This window comes from Ovis canadensis, chromosome 4 (assembly GCF_042477335.2).
Source record: "Ovis canadensis isolate MfBH-ARS-UI-01 breed Bighorn chromosome 4, ARS-UI_OviCan_v2, whole genome shotgun sequence".
In the NCBI taxonomy this organism is placed as follows: Eukaryota; Metazoa; Chordata; class Mammalia; order Artiodactyla; family Bovidae; genus Ovis; species Ovis canadensis.
Window position 1 is genome coordinate 57,739,408 of NC_091248.1, and position 18,350 is coordinate 57,757,757.

An 18,350-nucleotide genomic window follows, 5' to 3' on the forward strand; every position below is an offset into this window, starting at 1 on the left:
GCTAGTCCTTGCTCTAGTTATCTCTTGGTTGAATTGTTTGGTTTAATTAAGATAAATAGGCTTCTCTGGAAGGGTTCTTGAATTAAGTATTCCTTGAGTTCCTGCATATCATAAACTCGTGTGTGAGTGTGCATGTGTGTATGTGTGCTTACACATATGAACACATTAATATTTTTGATTGGCTGGATTTAAAATCCTTCCTAAAGGAATTCAGTCCTGGGTGTTCATTGGAGGGACTGATGTTGAAGCTGAAACTCCAATACTTTGGCCACCTGATGCGGAGAGCGGACTCATTTGAAAAGACCCTGATGCTGGGAAAGATTGAGGGCAGGAGGAGAAGGGGACAACAGAGGATGAGATGGTTGGATGGTATCACCGACACAATGGACATGGGTTTGGGCGGACTCCGGGAGTTGATGATGGACAGGGAGGCCTGGCGTGCTGTGGTTCATGGGATCGCAGAGTCGGACACACACAACTGAGTGACTGAACTGAACTGAAAACCCTTGGTTCACTAATTCTTTCAGACTCCTTAAAATGCTGCTTCACTGTTGTCTAACTATGTATATTATTCCTGAGATGTAAAACTTTGATTTTTTTTATTTTAAGGAACTTATCTTTTATCCAGTTTTCCTCTGTATCTGAAGTCCAATGGCTAATTGATGTCTTACAATTGATTGTTCTAGGCCAGTGTTCAATATAGAGACATATGTAGTAATTTTATTTATGGAAATTCTTCTGGATTATAGTTTAAAGTATTACTTCTATTTTTTTATCCTTTATGTATTCCAGTTATACATTTACTGGATTATCTTTGCCTGTCTTCTATATTAGTGACTTCTTTCTGATTCATTTTACCATTTATTTTATCTTATTTTGCTTTCTTAGCTATCACTGTGTCTTTCCTCAGTGGTCCTTATTTTATTTCCGATTGACTTGATTCTCTCTTGGGCACCCGGTAATTTAGTTTTAATTTCAGAGCTTCTTTTTCTTACTTTGTATTCTATTTTAATCAACTCTTCTTTAGTATCTTTCTGTCTTTATCCATTTCTGGTCACAACTTTTAAATTTCTAATTCAAAATGTTGTTTTGTCTTTATAAATGGTTGTTTGAAAATATCTTGAGATTTCATTACAGTTGTCTCATTTGTGTTTTTGTTATGTTTGAGGAAGGAGAGTGATTTTTATTAGAAACATTGCTTTGACTCTCATTTCTGATTTTGTATGGCAACTTGGGCTTCCCTTGTGGCTCAGCTGGTAAAGAATCTGCCTGCAATGCGGGAGATGTGGGTGCAATCCCTGGGTTGGGAAGATCCTCCAGAGAAGGGAAAGGCTACACACTCCAGTATTCTGGCCTGGAGAATTCTATGGACAGTCCATGGGATTGCAAAGAATTGGACATGGCATCACCGACTCGATGGACGTGAGTCTGAGTGAACTCTGGGAGATGGTGATGGACAGGGAGGTCTGGCGTGCTGCGTGCGATTCATGGGGCCGCAAAGAGTCGGACACGACTGAGAGACTGAACTGAACTGAGCGACTTTCACTTTCACTTTCACTTTCATTTTTCATGGCAACTTTGTAGGAATATTATCTACTTTGTATATATTTTTATTTTTTTCCTGGACCAGCAATAACGATTTTATATAAGCAAAAATAAAAGATTTTGGTGGATTACTACATTCTTAGTTCATGAGCACCCTCTTCTGTTTATTTTGTGAAATACTAATGTTTTAGTAGATGACATCTTTTTTTTTTTTTCAGCGATAATGGTATGTCTTAAGATCTTGATTCTCTTTTTGTTTGTTTCTGCAAACACAACTTCTTCCACACTTTTTTTCTTTCATAACCAAATTTCCAAGGGCCATTTCCTCTATTGACTTCGTTTCCCTCTTATTCTTAAGAAGTACCTTCCTAAGACTCCATCTTTCATTCTTCTCACTTTCAAACTCCCTTTTTTCAATTTCCCAATAGCTGTGTTCTGATCAACAAGGCCTGTTAGCATTTTCCAATTCAGAACAGAAATTTGTCTTTCTGAGGGTGGTTTTGTCTGTCTTTCCATCCCTGAGCTCCTTCTCCCTCTCTTTTCTGCTGCACTCTCCACCTGATTTTCTCATCCAGAATGAGCTCTTGAGTTGACTCTGATGCATTAGTGTTGTGTCTCCACTTAATGTACTTTTTTAAGTTCATAGCATTTTCTTTCTCCTAATTATGTTGTGGGCTTCCCTGGTGGCTCAGAGGTCAAGAATCCGCCTGCCAATACAGGAGACACAGGTTCGATCCCTGAGCCAGGAAGATCCCCTGGAGAAGAAAATAGCAACCCAACCAGTATTCTTGCCTGGGAAATCCCATGATCAGAGGGTCCTGGTGGGCTACAGTCCATGGGGTTGCAAAGAGTCAGAAACAACTTAGCAAGTGAACAACAACATTATATTGTGGATATGGTTTCTGCCTGGTTGTATTATTCTCTTACTGGATATTTATTAGTGGATAGATTAAAATTTAGATAGCAACCTTTACATTATAAGAGACCAGTATGTTTTTATAAAGAATTTTATGTGAATGGTGATCATAAATAGATAGATCAACAGATGGATTAATCTAGACTTAAAGAAATTAAGATTTATAAAATTGTAATTTTCTATATTTCATGAGTGACTAAACTGAAATTAAGAGGAAACTGGATATATGTATTTTGAAGTCCTAACATGTTGTTTCTAAAATCCTTCATTATATCCAGACTTTTCTCCAGAGCTCTAGGAAATTTTTTTTAAAAGCTCACCTATTACATTCATCATTTTTTCACCTTCTAGTGCAGCTTGCAAACTTGAACTCTGTATAACTCTTTCTGAAGCTTTATCAGACAGAGTCCTTTATTGGGTCACGCCTTTCTGCCGCCACTTCTGTTACCATCTCAAATAGGTTACTCTGCCATCTTTAAGTTAGCATTGCAAAGTGTGCGCATCTATATTTGATAGTCTTTTTCCAGGTAGAAAAGGGACCCTGAATATCCGCATTATTGAGCATATATTTGTTTATATAGTATCTGTTAGGAACAGCATATGCATTTTATTTTTTATAAATCAGTCAGTTTAGTCACTCAGTTGTGTCCAACACATTGCGACCCCATGGACTGCAGCATGCCAGGCTTTCCTGTCCATCACCAACTCCTGGAGTTTGCTCAAACTCATGTCCATCCAGTTGGTGATGCCATCCAACCATGTCATCCTCAGTCATCCCTTCTACTCCTGCCTTCAATCTTTCCCAGCATAAAGGTCTTTTCTAATGAGTCATTTCTTAGGCCAAAGTATTGGAGTGTCAACTTCAGCATCAGTCCTTCCAATGAAAATTCAGGACTGATTTCCTTTAGGATTGCCTGGTTGGATCTCCTTGCTGTCCAAGGGACTCTCAAGAGTCTTCCCCAACACCACAGTTCAAAAGCATTAATTCCTCAGTGCTCAGATTTCTTTCTTTATTGTCCAACTCTCACATCCGTACATGACTACTGGAAAAACCATAGCTTTGACTAGATAGACCTTTGTCGGCAAAGTAATGCCTCTGCTTTTTAATATGTGGTCTGTTTGTCACACTTTTTTCCCAGGAACAAGCATCTTTTAATTTCATGGCTGCAGTCACCATCTGCAGTGATTTGGAGCCCAAAAAAGTAAAGTCTGTGACTGTACCATTGTTTCCCCATCTATTTGCCATGAAGGGATGGGACCAGATGCCGTGATCTTAGTTTTCTGAACGCTGAGTTTTAAACCAACTTTTTCACTCTCCTCTTTCACTTTCTTCAAGAGACTCTTTAGTTTCTCTTTGCTTTCTGCCATAAGGGTGGTGTCATCTGCATATCTGAGATTATTGATATTTTTCCTGGCAATCTTCATTCCAGCTTGTGCTTCATCCAGGTCAGCATTTTGCAAAATATATATGCATATAAGTTAAGTAAGCAGGGTGATAATATACAGCCTTGACATACTCCTTTCCCAATTTGGAACCAGTCCATTGTTCCATGTTCGGTTCTAATTGTTGATCTTGACCTGCATCCAAATTTCTCAGGAGTCAAGTAAGGTGGTCTGGTATTCCTATCTCTTGAAGAATTTTCCACAGTTTGTTGTGATCCACACAAACACTTTAGTGTAGTCAATGAAGCAGAAGTAGATCTTTTTCTGGAATTTTCTTGCTTTTTCTGTGATGCAGTGGATGTTGGCAACTTGGTCTCTGGTTCCTCTGCCTTTCCTAAATCCAGCTTAAACATCTGGAAGTTCTTGGTTCATGTACTGTTGAAGCCTCGCTTAGAGAATTTTGAGCATTACTTTGCTAGCATGTGAGATGAGTGCAATTGTACGGTAGTTTGAACATTTTTTGGCATTGCCTTTCTTTGGGATTGGAATGAAAACTGACCTTTTCCAGTCCTGTGGCCACTACAGAGTTTTCTAAATTTGCTGGCATATTGAGTGCAGCACTTTCAGAGCATCATCTTTCAGGATTTGAGATAGCTTAACTGGAATACCATCATCTCCACTAGCTTTGTTTGTCATGATGCTTCCCGAGGCTCATCCGACCTCACACACTGGGATGTCCCGCACCAGGTGAGTGAACACACCATTGTGTCTATCTGAGTCGTTAAAACCTTTTTCGTATAGTTCTTCTGTGTATTCTAGCCACCTCTTCTTGATATCGTCTGCTTCTGTTTGGTCTATACCATTTCTGTCCTTTATTGTTTATCCCAGCTTTGCATGAAATGTTCCCTTGGTATCTTTAATTTTCTTGAAGAGATCTCTAGTCTTTCCCATTCTATTGCTTTCCTCCATTTCTTTGCATTGATCACTTAGGAAGGCTTTCTTATCTTTCCTTGCTGTTCTTTGAAACTCTGAATTAAGATGGACATATATTTCCTTTATTTATTTATTTATTTATGGGTACTTATTTGGCTTGTTTATGGCTTCTATGGCTATTTATTTATTCATGTCTATTTACTTATTTATCATATCTTAGTTGTGGTGCACAAGATCCTCCTTGCTGCCTGTGGGAGTTCTCCTTATGGAACGTAGTCTCTTTCTTGCAACGTGCAGTCTCCAGAGCATGCGGGATCAGTAGCTGTGGTGTAGGGGCTCTCTAGCTGTGGCACAGGCTTAGTCACCTCATGGCATGTGGGACCATAGTTCCTCAACCAGAGATCCAGTCATGTCCACCATCCTGGAAAGCAAATTCTTAACCACTGGGCCAGCAGGGGAATCCAGAGCTTAACACTTTGCACTCAATGTGGTCAGATACATTAATGAATGGATTTATTTGGAATTTGTTTGTGCCATTGTATGTTTTATCAACAATCCCATGAAACTGTGGTCAGTACATTTAAAATCAATTATAATACTTTACAGTACTGGGGTAATGAAATACTCAGGTTGAAACCAAAAGTAGCCAAATTAAAAGTTACTATCATGAAACCACATGAAAACATGAATTAAATGCCAGTGCTGTAAAATGCAAATCAGCTAGTTCTCATTTCCACTGTAAAAATGGTTTAAAAAAAAAAACCTGTCCTATACTCAGCCCTGCAAATGATGATTCCCTAGCCTATAGTTCCACAATATTAACTGGGTTTGTGTTGTAAACATTCTCTGAGAAAGATGAAAAAGAGAACATAAAGAACCAATTTCTGTTTTCATTTTGACTCTAAAGTTTGTTGCTTTATTTGTTCATTTTCATCACTGAATGGAATAAAATTATCTGGTAAAGAGGAGCAGAAAGATCTAGAAAGATACACCCTCAACCTTCTATAGGGAAATGAATTTGTGATTAATGTATCATTCTTTTATGGATTTTCTTAAAAACTAGAATGTTTTCAGAATTTATGTTTATAATTATACTCCTTGGGAACAAAAGTTAGGTGACTTTTCCAGAAAAACTTAGTTATATTTCCCAATTTATATACTATGCATATGGCAAAAATCTAATAAAAATATAGGAAAAGATTTTAATATGAATATAAGTTATCACTGGAGTGAGCGGTTTTCTACCTGGGGAAATTTTGTACGTTTCTATGTTCTCTTGTGATGTCATCACCTCTAAACCACAATAGCAAGAGCCTCAATTTTTCAAAAAAGCCAAATCCAATTAAAATAATCTAGCACTGAAGGAAATAGGCCCACATTCTGGCCCTTGTTCCTGTCCCCAAAGTCTTAGTACTTCGTATGCTTTCTAAATTGGTCTACCTCCTGGCTTCATAAGCTGCCCACCAGGATGGGCCTTCATACAACCCTCATGAATTAGCATAATCTATGCTATGACCCTTACAAGATTCTGCCTCCCAGGAAATGAACAAAACCTGACTTCACATTTTGAACTCATATTACTGAATTTGTATCTCTAGGATTCAAGATGCAGCAAACCCTTAGATGTGAACATGGTGTTAATATTTACCTAGTTTTTCCAGTGATAGGCAATAGGAAGAAAAAGTGAAAAATAGTCAAATTAAAAGTTACTTTCGTGAAATGTCTACAAAAACTCAACATAAAATAAAAGAAGACTACAAATGCAGAAATATTATATTCTCACTTTAAATATTTAATGCTATCCAAATTAATTCAGTGTTATATATATATGATTGAATACTAATAAAGTATGAATAGAAGTCATCTAATCAATAGTGAGAGTTGGTGAAATAGCTTTTTTTTAATTTTGGAAGTATTTTAGATTTCAGAAATAGTAGAAAAAAACAGTACAAAGTGTTTCTGTGTACCTTTCACCTCCCTTCCCCTAGTAGTAAAATATTTCGTAAGTACAATTATTGAAGTCAGGAAATTAGCATTTATATAGATTAGTTCCCTGGTGGCTCAGCTGTTAAAGAATCCACCTTCAATGCAGGAGACCCCAGTTCTATTCCTAGGTTGGGAAGATCCCCTGGAGAAGGGTTAGGTTATCCACTTGAGTATTCTTGGGCTACCCTAGTGGCTCAGATGGTAAAGAATCCGCCTGCAAAGTGGGAGACCTGGGTTGGGAAGATCCTCTGGAGGAGGGCATGGCAACCCACTCCAATATTCTTGCCTGAAGAATCCCCTGGACAGAAGAGCCTGGCAGTCTACAGTCCGTGGGGCTGCAAAGAGTCATACATGACTGAGCGACTAAGCACAAACTAGTACTAGTCTATACCTTATTTAGCTTTTTCAAGTTGGTTCACTAATATCCACTTTCTGGTCCAGGCCCAATCCATATCCTACTCCACATTTAGTCTTTGTGTCTCCATAGTCTCCATACATTGTGATGGTACCTAAATCAATGTTTCTATTTCATGACCTTGACACCTTTGAAGAGTATTGGCCAGTTATTTTCTAGAATGTTCCTCCATTTGAATTATCCAAATGTGGCTCTGTATCTCCAAAAGGGAAACATTCCCCCAGCTATATCTGATTATTATATAAGTGAATTCTTGACCTGAGAACAACCATTACAGTGATCTTCCAGGCTAAGTAACTTGGATTTATTTTGAATAAAATGAATTGGATTATTGAATTAGGAAGATGGTAGGGGAGGTGATAGAGAATCAAAGTAGTGAGATAGTGTTTCTTATAGCTTTTCAGTATTTGGGCCCCATTTCCATAGTGAATACTATCCTTGGATTCTACAAGTTTCCCAATTGTAGCCTGAAAAGTGCTCTATTTTTTTTAAATTAATTTCTATTGGAGTATAATTGCTTTGGGCTTCCTAGGTGGCTCTAGTAGTAAAGAACACACTTACCTGTGCAGGAGACATAATAGACCCAAGTTCAGTCCCTAGGTTGGGAAGATACCCTGGAGGAAGGCATGGCAATCCACTCCAATATTCTTGCCTGGTGAATCCCCATGGACAGAGGCGCTTGACGGGCTACACTCCATAGGGTCACAAAGAGTCAGACGTGACTGAAGTGACTTAGCCCACACACATAATTGCTTTACAAGGTTGTGTTAGTTTTTCTGTACAGCAATGTGAATCAGTTATGCATATACACATATCCACTCTTTTTTAGATCTCCTTCCCATTTAGGTCACCACAGATTTAGAAGAGTTCCCTGTGCTCTATGGTAGGTTCTCATTAGTTACCTTGTTTATCCATAGTGGTGTATATATGTCAGTCCCAATCTCCCAAATTTTCCCACTTTTCCTTTCCTGCCTTGTTAACCATAAGTTGGTTCTCTAATTTGGGACTCTATTTCTGCTTTACAAATAAGATCATCTCTACCATAAAAAAATGGTTTTTTTGAGCTAGCATAAAGGAGTCTCAGTTTTCTGCAATGAAAATGACTTAACAAATAAATGATAAATAAACAAGAATTGGGAAAAACAAGTAAATAAAAAGTATAACATGATCAGTTCAGTTCAGTTCAGTCACTCAGTCATGTCCGACTCTCTGTGATCCCATGAACTGCAGCACGCCAGGCCTCCCTATCCATCACCAGCTCCTGGGGTTCACCCACACTCACATCCATCGACTCAGTGATGCCATCCAGCCATCTCATCCTCTGTTGTCCCCTTCTCCTCCTGCCCCCAATCCCTCCCAACATCAGAGTCTTTTCCAATGAGTCAACTCTTTGCATGAGGTGGCCAAAGTACTGGAGTTTCAGCTTTAGCATCAGTTCTTCCAAAGAAATCCCAGGGCTGATCTCCTTCAGAATGGATTGGTTGGATCTCCTTGCAGTCCAAGGGACTCTCAAGAGTCTTCTCCAACACCACAGTTCAAAAGCATCAATTCTTCAGTGCTCAGCTTTCTTCACAGTCCAACTCTCACATCCATACATGACCACTGGAAAAACCATAGCCTTGACTAGACAGACCTTAGTTGGCAAAGTAATGTCTCTGCTTTTGAATATACTATCTAGGTTGGTCATAACTTTCCTTCCAAGGAGTAAGCGTCTTTTAATTTCATGGCTGCAGTCACCATCTGCGGTGATTTTGGAGCCCAAAAAACCAAAGTCTGACACTGTTTCCACTGTTTCCTCATCTATTTCCCATGAAGCGATGGGACCAGATGCCATGATCTTAGTTTTCTGAATGTTGAGCTTTAGGCCAACTTTTTCACTCTCCTGTTTCACTTTCTGCCATAAGGGCAATGTCATTTGCATATCTGAGGTTATTGGTATTTCTCCCAGCAATCTTGATTCCAGCTTGTGCTTCTTCCAGTCCAGCATTTCTCATGATGTACTCTGCATAGAAGTTAAATAAGCAGGGTGACAATATACAGCCTTGATGTACTCCTTTTCCTATTTGGAACCAGTCTGTTGTTCCATGTCCAGTTCTAACTGTTGCTTCCTGACCTGCATACAGATTTCTCAAGAGGCAGGTCAGGTGGTCTGGTATTCCCATCTCTTTCAGAATGTTCCACAGTTTATTGTGATCCACATACTGTGGCAAAAACCAGGCAGAACTAGATGCCTCTTTAATTTTTTATGCTATCGTAGTTTTACTAAGCTTATATGACTGACTGCAAGTTAAACTAGACATTTGCACAGACATTTGCAGAGTGGATTACTATAAGAATATCTAATCACTGAATTTTCTCCGTGGTACCATGGCCTGAATAAATCTCAATTACAACAGTTCTTAATGCAGCATTAACCTTGCTGATCTCAAGTGTTTATTTTTCTCTGTTGCATAGTATATGTTATTCTTTCATTAGTGTGACCTTAATCATCTGTAAATTTGTCAGATATTATTAGATACAGCTTTCTAAATAACCTAGGACCCAAGAGCTCCAAGCTGCATGCTTGTTCGGTAGGGCAAATAGTACAAAATTGGAAATTCTTTTTTGTCATTTGTTCCCTTAATTGTAAAAAGAAGTAGTCTTTTTTAACACACTAATTCAATTCCAAATAACTTACTTTTCACAATGAAAGATAATTCTTAATTTTTCATCGTATAAATGTATACTTCTCAGTTAATAATCTTGTTATTATTGTTGTTGTTATTATAACAATTATTACTTATTATGACTTGTCTTCTTATAAATGAAAAAAAGCTTGTAGTTTTTTTGTTAGCATTTTAGCGTAGACCTTTCTTTGCTTTCAGAAAGAAATCCTTGTGTGCACACATATATGCACATGCATATACATATATGCATACACACATACATTCATATATATGTACATACACACACTAACACCATTTTAAACATTGGTTGTAGATTTTTATACTCATTCTGTCATATTTACAAATGAACCAATATATGTATCCTATTACTTGTTTCTTGTAAAATCCATCCATCAATCCTTTGCAAGCATTATAAATGAAATGATTGGCAGCTCTTTGGAACAAGTTAGAGGTACAGTGTATCATTTTGTTTAAAACTGTGAGTCAAGTACCACTTAATAGTTCATCTTAAAATATAAGTATTTATAGCATAGAATTTTGTTTAGGAATTAATAATCTCTTTTGGAAATATGACATAAGGAAAGAAATTATGTTATTATCTTATGAAGTGCAGACCAGATTTCCCCCCAAGTCCTGATGACTACTTCATGATGGAAAATGGGAAACAATACCAAGGAATTCTTCTCAGAACCTTTGGCATTGTAAATCCAAAAAGATAAAGAATCAGTGAACTCTATACTTTGGGGATACATAGCTTAGAATTAGTAATTTACACCTCCCCCCCAAAAAAAGAGCCAAAGATAAGGAATAACTGAAGGAATGGTTTTACACTATAAAAGTTTTTTTTTAATTTGACTTTGAAATGCTTCCATTTGACAGCACCTTCAAGTAGGACTAGTATATATAAAACTAACCATGTTAGACTTTTACTCTGAATATTAGTAAATATTGTTTTCCTTATTTTTATACACATGGGGTGATATTAAACCTATTTTATGTATGAATCCATATATTCAGCCTTATTAATAATAAATACTCATAATATCCAGGCTTCCTGTAGCTCAGATGGTAAAGCATCTGCCTGTGATGCAGGAGACCAGCGTTTGATCCCTGGGTTGGGAAGATCCCCTGGAGAAGGGCATAGCAATCCACTCCAGTACTCTTGCCTGGAGAATTCCATGGACAGAGAAGCCTGGCGGGCTACAGTCCATGGGATCGCAAAGAGTTGGACATGACCGAGCGACTAATGCATGCATGCATTCATAATATCAATTGTCCTCTGTATATTCTTTCACTTTAGTTGCACGCCACTCCAGTACTCTTGCCTGGAAAATCCCATGGATGGAGGGGCCTGGTGGGCTGCAGTCCATGGGGTCGCTAAGAGTCGGATACGACTAACCGACTTCACTTTCACTTTTCACTTTCATGCTTTGGAGAAGGAAATGGCAACCCACTCCAGTGTTCTTGCCTGGAGAATCCCAGGGATGGGGGAGCCTGGTGGGCTGCCGTTTATGGGGTCGCACAGAGTCGGACACGACTGACTGAAGCGACTTAGAAGCAGCAAAACGCACTCAGTAGATATCTGTCAAATGGATTTTTCTTTTTAATAGCCAAACCGTCCAGTAGCTTGGGGAATTGGATAAAAACTATCTGGATGGTTATTCTCATTAGTCTAAATTAAGTATTGTTTATGCTATATTAAACAGAGTGCCTAAACTCATATCTGAATTGGCTAAGGTCTCTGGAACCAAAGTACAGAGCTTTTAAATCCTGTGTGATTGTTAACATAAGATAAGTCAGTGCATGGAAAGTCCATCAGTACCTGGACGTACTAAATACTCAGTAATATTCTTATTACCATTTTGAAAGAAAAATTTCTTAAGGTGCTTCACAATTTGGTGTTATATGTTACTACTCCTAGTATCTTATGTTAATCCATTACTAATCCAAGAATTATTAAACCAGGTCATAGCCTAGATTTTATATAGTTAAAAAAATACTTGAAAAATATCTTTATTATTTAGGGGAAGATCCAATAATAGAAACCATAAGGAAATCACTGAGAATTTACCAAATAAAATTTTAAAAAACATGTGTTAAAGAGACTGTTCAACAAAATTAAACTCTTAAAAACATGTATGCAACATGTGATAAAGGATTGTTATTCTTCATAAATTAAAAAAACTATTATGAGTTGATTTATAAAAGCAAGAAGTGTACAAAAGGGAAAAAACAGTCCAAGAATGAAGAAATGAAAATTAATACAACTATGAATTGCTACTTAAAAATAATTTGGTTGATTTTTAAATAATAATGTATAATATTTTATCTGCATATCCAGATTTCAAAAGTTCTAAAAATTGCCTTTTATAAACTCATGTGGCAACAAAAGGTAACCTGATCTGGGCATGCTGGCAGCAAACTAGTGGTAACTGACTTGAAAGGGTCCTTTTCTGTGCCTCTTAGTGAGAATCACATGATTTGGGCTGCCTGAATATTCATGGCTTTAAAAAATTTTAAGTGCTTTCTCAAACACTGCTTGGATTGCTATAGAATAGAAGTCGTTTGCATCATGTTATCCTTCTAAAATCAGAAAAATTATGAATATCAAAACCCCTCTGTCCAAAAATTTTTGGATGAGGAATTGTGGACCTGTATTTAATTTGATGGTACAGAGAACCAAAGTCACTCACAAATTCCCAATGAAGTCATAAATTGGTTTCTTTTGTGAATGGGATAGTAAAATGTGAATATAGATATAGAGATTTATCAAAAGTCACAAAAGTGTGCATGCCCTTTAACTGGAAATCTCTAGGAATTTATCATGGCTAAGTTATTGGGAAAATGATGAAAGACTTAAGCTTTAGTAAGTCCAACACAGGTGACATATAACTGAAAAGTCCCAAATGTTCAATGACAGAAGAATGGTGGGATTATACAAGGCTCTAACCACAACTCACACAACAACTGTGCCACTTTCAAAGTGATATTGTGCAGTAGCACTCATTCATGTTGAAGATGCCCTCAATATTTGTTAGGCAGAAATACCAGGCTGTAAAAATAATATGACTATATTATCAAATTTCTCTAAAAATTATTTGTCTCTGGATGGCAGAATTGCAGGTGATTCTAATTTTCTTTTTATAACTGTGCTTGTCTATGATGAAAATGTATTACTACTTATAATAGTAAAACTTTTAAGTGTCATTTAAACATATTATTAAGTTTGTCAATACATCTTACTTAGCTTCAAGTTTTATGTATATTATTAATATGTGTGAGGAAAATATAATATTCTTCATATTTATAGGAATTAATTATAATGACTTGGTATATTTGAAAACAGTATCATAACACATAGCCTAGTTTTCAGATAGCATGTTTTTCCTTAAAGAAACCTTTATTGTATTGTTGATATTTTAATGTGTTTTATTAAAATTTGCTGTGGAGAATTGAAAATATAAACCATATTGTCAAGGAAAGCACGTTCAGAATTTTAGACTTTTTACAAAAATATACCCAGAGAGTTTATTGGCAGCATTCAAATTCTGACCCATGGAGAGAGAACAGTAAGCTAACCATCTCGAATAGTGGGATATCAATTGAGAATGTGTAATTTCTTTGTTTCAGCCATCAGAAACAATTTGCTATTCTCAGAAATATATTTTGAAATTATAATCTTTATCCTGAAATGCTCCTTTTAACAATACAAATAAATGAGAAAGCTGTGTGCTCTTTCAGGAAAGTGATTTGCCTTCTGCATTGCCTTGAGTGGTGATAACATGATGATGTGCCATTCTACTGCTTGGCATGGGATAAACAACTAGACCCAGCGGTATATCTACAGAGAAGAGAGTTCTGTGTTTAAAGTGCTAATTTCAGTGCCTCTTATAGTTCCTACAGTATGCATTTGAAATTTGGTGCTGACTCTGAATACTTTATTCCAGTTTGCTAGACTATTTCTGCAATATATGTACAATTAAATTATATTACTTATTAAAAATAGTGTTACCTGTTACTTATTTACTGAAAGAAACAACTCTTTATTTTTCAGAGCTTCCATATGGCTGGGAAAAAATCGATGATCCCATATATGGCACTTATTATGTTGAGTAAGTCTCTAAGTTTGATATTAACTTGTTATTGATGTGTTGTGAAATTGTGTTAGTATTCCATTTACTGTGCATATGTGGCTAACAGTCCTTTTATTCCCCTTTCATCTTACTTTGAAGTACCCACAAAAACTCTAGCCGCACTAGCTAGCTGTCTCTTGCCTCTCCAGCTGGCTAATTTGTCATACTTTCCCTTTGACTCATGATTCTAAAACACCAACTGGAAAAGTGTCTTTCACACTGTCCTCTAAATGAGTGATAATTAAAGATATCAAAGTAAATGCCCTTCATTTTGCAATCAGAATGTTGGGAGCTGACTAGTTGTGCAATAGTGATGTTCTATTAGACCAGATTTCAAAGTCAGTTAAATGAAGCAACCATATTTTTCAGTTGAGGGATGGAATAAAATTTGGATTTCTTTGTCTTTTAAGGCCTCATTTTAAATCAGGAGGGTTTTTCTTGTAAATTGGACTTCTATCTATTGGAGGTCGCAGCATAATGAGTTACCACTCTCTGCATCCTTTTATTCAGGATGAAGCCCCCATTAAGGATTCAATTATATACACATCTTTCCTTAGGAAAATCAAGTAATATTCAGTAACTTTCAGTAGTTATGTACATGAGTTACTTTTTCCAGAACCCCTTTTCTGATAGACAGTTTTTTAAATTTTACTTATTGCATCATGTTGTTAATGTTATTTGGGTGAATAACAAAACCTACATGCCCAAGAAACACAGAGGCTGAAACACTAAAGATGTTCGCCCTCTCCATCAAGATCTAAATCTCTTTCCTCCAATCATATTCTGTTAACAATAATAATCTAGATGGTAGGTCAATGGTTACAAACTAATGACATCATTGCTAAATTATTTTTATAGCCATAGTCAAACCATTACTCGGAGAAGGCAATGGCACCCCACTCCAGTACTCTTGCCTGGAAAATCCCATGGACGGAGGAGCCTGGTAGGCTGCAATCCATGGGGTCGCTAAGAGTTGGACATGACTTTCATGCATTGGAGAAGGAAATGGCAACCCACTCCAGTGTTCTTGCCTAGAGAATCCCAGGGACGGGGGAGCCTGGTGGGCTGCCATCTATGGGGTTGCACAGAGTTGGACACAACTGAAGCAACTTAGCAGCAGCAGCAGCAGCAAACCATTACTGAGCTTTTACTAAGTGTCAAGCCCTTCTCTCCACTGGGGAGGTGCTGATGAGGACAGCCTGTGTGCTCATGCCCTTGAGCACCTCCTTCGTGAACACTTGTCTTGAGCTATCATCTCGAGTGAATTTTGGCACCACAGTCATTTCCAGTGAAGGTGAATTTACTTCATTTGCCAAATGCAGTTTTCTAACACAGTATCTAAGGTCATGTAGACACTCAATAGATGCAAAAATTAAGATAAATACTTGGAGGTATCACTAATTGCAAAAATAAAGGAAAATCACTTTTAGATGGTTCTAAGGCTTCTAGTCCCATTACATTGCTCATCAATTAAAATACATATATATTTTAATAATACTATAGCTGCAAGTCCTGGTTAATTTTGTCAATGTTAAAAGATTTTCAATAAGTTTTCAGTTCAGTTTAGTCGCTCAGTCGTGTCTGACTCTTTACTATCCCATGGACTGCAGCACGCCAATAAGTGTTATTTCGTCTTAATTGTTGAATCAGACTATCCCTTGCTTAAACCTATGACATCTGAAATCCAAGGTAGCTCAATGGAAGGAAAGAGAACAGAAGTATGTGACTCGCCAGATCTCATCTGTAATACACTTCCTTACATAGTTTATCAAACAAGAACACTTTCCTAAGGTTAGATATTGGGAAACTCCATAAAAAAGCCATATAGCAAATATTTTAGGGGGCCAAATGGCATCTGTCACAGCTATTCAATTCTGCTGTTGTTGAAAACAACCACAGGTGACACTTCAAATGAATGGGTGTCACTATGTTTCAATAAAACTTCATTAGCAAAAATAGATGGCTGGACAAACTTGGCCTGGGGGGACGTGATTTTCTGACCCTTTCCCTGTTTGAAATCTTCCAATTCTTCTTCCATGTCTTCAACTGCTTTCAAGCTGATTTCCAATGTACGAAACAGTATTTAACTCAAACCTTCCTTCTCTGCTTAAATATCTATCAAAGAGGTGAGAGACTCACAATCAGAAAGCAATGCTTCCTACCTTCTTGATCATTGAGGTGTCTGTTCTTCACGGAAAGATCTGATGCTGGTAGTTAAATTATTGAATTGGACATTAGCTATAACCCTAAAAGGAAATGATTCTCAGTATCATTACACTTCATATGGTTTACTTTGTGTTTGTTTTTGCTTAAACTACATTTCTTTCCACTTGCTTTCCTGGTAGCTCAGCTGGTAAAGCAGGAGACACCAGTTCGATTCCTGGGTTGGGAAAATCCCCTGGAGAAGGGATAGGCTACCCACTCCAGTATTCTTGGGCTTCCCTGGTGACTCAGACGGTAAAAAATCTGCTTGCAGTGTGGGAGACCTGGGTTTGATCCTTGGGTTGTGACGATCCCCTGAAGGAGGGCATGGCAACCCACCCATTATTCTTGCCTGGAGAATCCCTATGGACAGAGGAGCCTAGTGGGCTACTGTCCATAGGGTCACAAAGAGTCAGACACGACAGCCACTAAGCACAGCACAACACATTTCTTTCTACATTTCTCCACTTCATTTTTCATGTATAATCACCAAAGTCAGAAAATTACTCATAATTTAGTTAGTTATATCTTACATAATTAGATCAGACTAACTTTTAATACTTTTAGATTTCAAGTGATTGTGAGGTCTGAAATGCAGTCATCGTCATTATTGTTTAGTCGCTAAGTCGGGTCCAGCTCTTTTGCAACCCTATGGACTGTAGCCCACCAGGCTCCTCTGTCCATGGGATTCTTCAGGCAAAAATACTGGAGTGGGATTTCCTTCTCCAGGGGATCTTCCCAACCCAGGGATTGAACCCACATCTCCTGCAGTGGCAGGCAGATTCTTTACCACTGAGCTACCAGGAAAGCCTCTGGGTACAATCATAGTGAGTCTAATAGTTTAACTTCCTTCAGGTTGCATCCAATTCTACTATTTGTCATGGCTTTTTCCCCATTACATGATTCCATAGGTATACCAATACCAAGAATTAGGCATGTGTATGTGTATCAGACCAGTCAAAAAACTAAGGTAACTCAGACCTCCAGATAATTTTAAATAGAACTGTATGCCAGTATTTCTTAGAAATGTCTTTTGGAAAAAAAGTCATCGAAATAATTGAAATACCTCAACTTGTAAACGTTGTGTGTTTACATTATATAATGGGTTCTCTGGAGAGCTATCATTTTTGGTATTTAATTGCATACCTCATTACACAATTAGAGGACTGGTTACAAAATATGGAAAACATTCCATCCTCCCACCAAGTGGTAAAAAAGCCTATGCAAGGACTCTAGAAGTCTAACTCAGCAGTTACTCTTCAGACAAACCAACAACTAGGAGGAGAAGTTGTAGAGCAGACATCAGCAGTGAATGTCAGAGTGAAAGAAACCCTGTGCCTCTGGCACATTTGCACACTCACTCACTCCTGCCAGCCACAGATAAGCCAATAGGACTCCAGCAGTCAACAGCAGGAAAGTGTTTATGCAACTTGACACTGGAAAACCTGGGCTGAATAAATTTTGACCACTATTGGTAACTTTAACTTATTGTGTCATAATTTTATCCTGGGCAAATCTAGTTTTAAGATTACAGATTTAATATATTTAAAACTCAGAAAAAATTATCATTATTATCATGTAAGTATCATTGCCTCATGGCATCTGGTCCCATCACATCATGGCAGATGGGAAAAAATGGAAACAGTAAAAGACTTTATTTTCTTGGGCTCCAAAATCACTATGGACAGTGACTGCAGCCATGAAATTAAAAGACACCTTGGGGAAAAAAAGCTATGACAGACCTAGAGAGCATGTTTAAAAGCAGAGACATCATTTTAAAGCTATGGTTTTTCCAGTAGTTATGTAGGGATGTGAGAGTTGTACCATAAAGAAGGCTGAGCGCTGAAGAATTGATGCTTTTGAACTGTGGTGTTGGAGAAGACTCTTGAGAGTTCCTTGGACTGCAAGGAGATCCAACCAGTCCATCCTTAAGGAAATCAGTCCTGAATATTCATTGGAAGGACTGATGTTGAAGCTGAAGCTCCAATACTTTGGCCACCTGATGCAAAGAGCTGACTCATTTGAAAAGACCCTCATGCTGGGAAAGATTGAAGGCAGGAGGAGAAGGGGTTAACAGAGGATGAGATGGTTGGGTGGCATCATCGACTCAACAGACATGAGTTTGAGCAAGGTGTAGGAGACAGTGAAGGACAGGGAAGCCTGGCTTACTG

At 37.7% G+C, this 18,350-nt stretch overlaps 1 protein-coding gene across 3 annotated transcripts in view; it reads left to right on the forward strand.

Annotated features, from left to right (window-relative positions):
• MAGI2 (membrane associated guanylate kinase, WW and PDZ domain containing 2) overlaps window positions 1–18,350 on the forward strand; it is a 1,500,648-nt gene that overhangs the window by 1,118,013 nt on the left and 364,285 nt on the right. For all 3 annotated transcript variants that reach the window (XM_069587784.1, XM_069587786.1, XM_069587785.1), the window contains exon 7: window positions 13,899–13,956. In XM_069587784.1, the coding sequence (XP_069443885.1) occupies window positions 13,899–13,956 (58 nt within the window). The remainder of the gene's footprint in view (window positions 1–13,898; window positions 13,957–18,350) is intronic.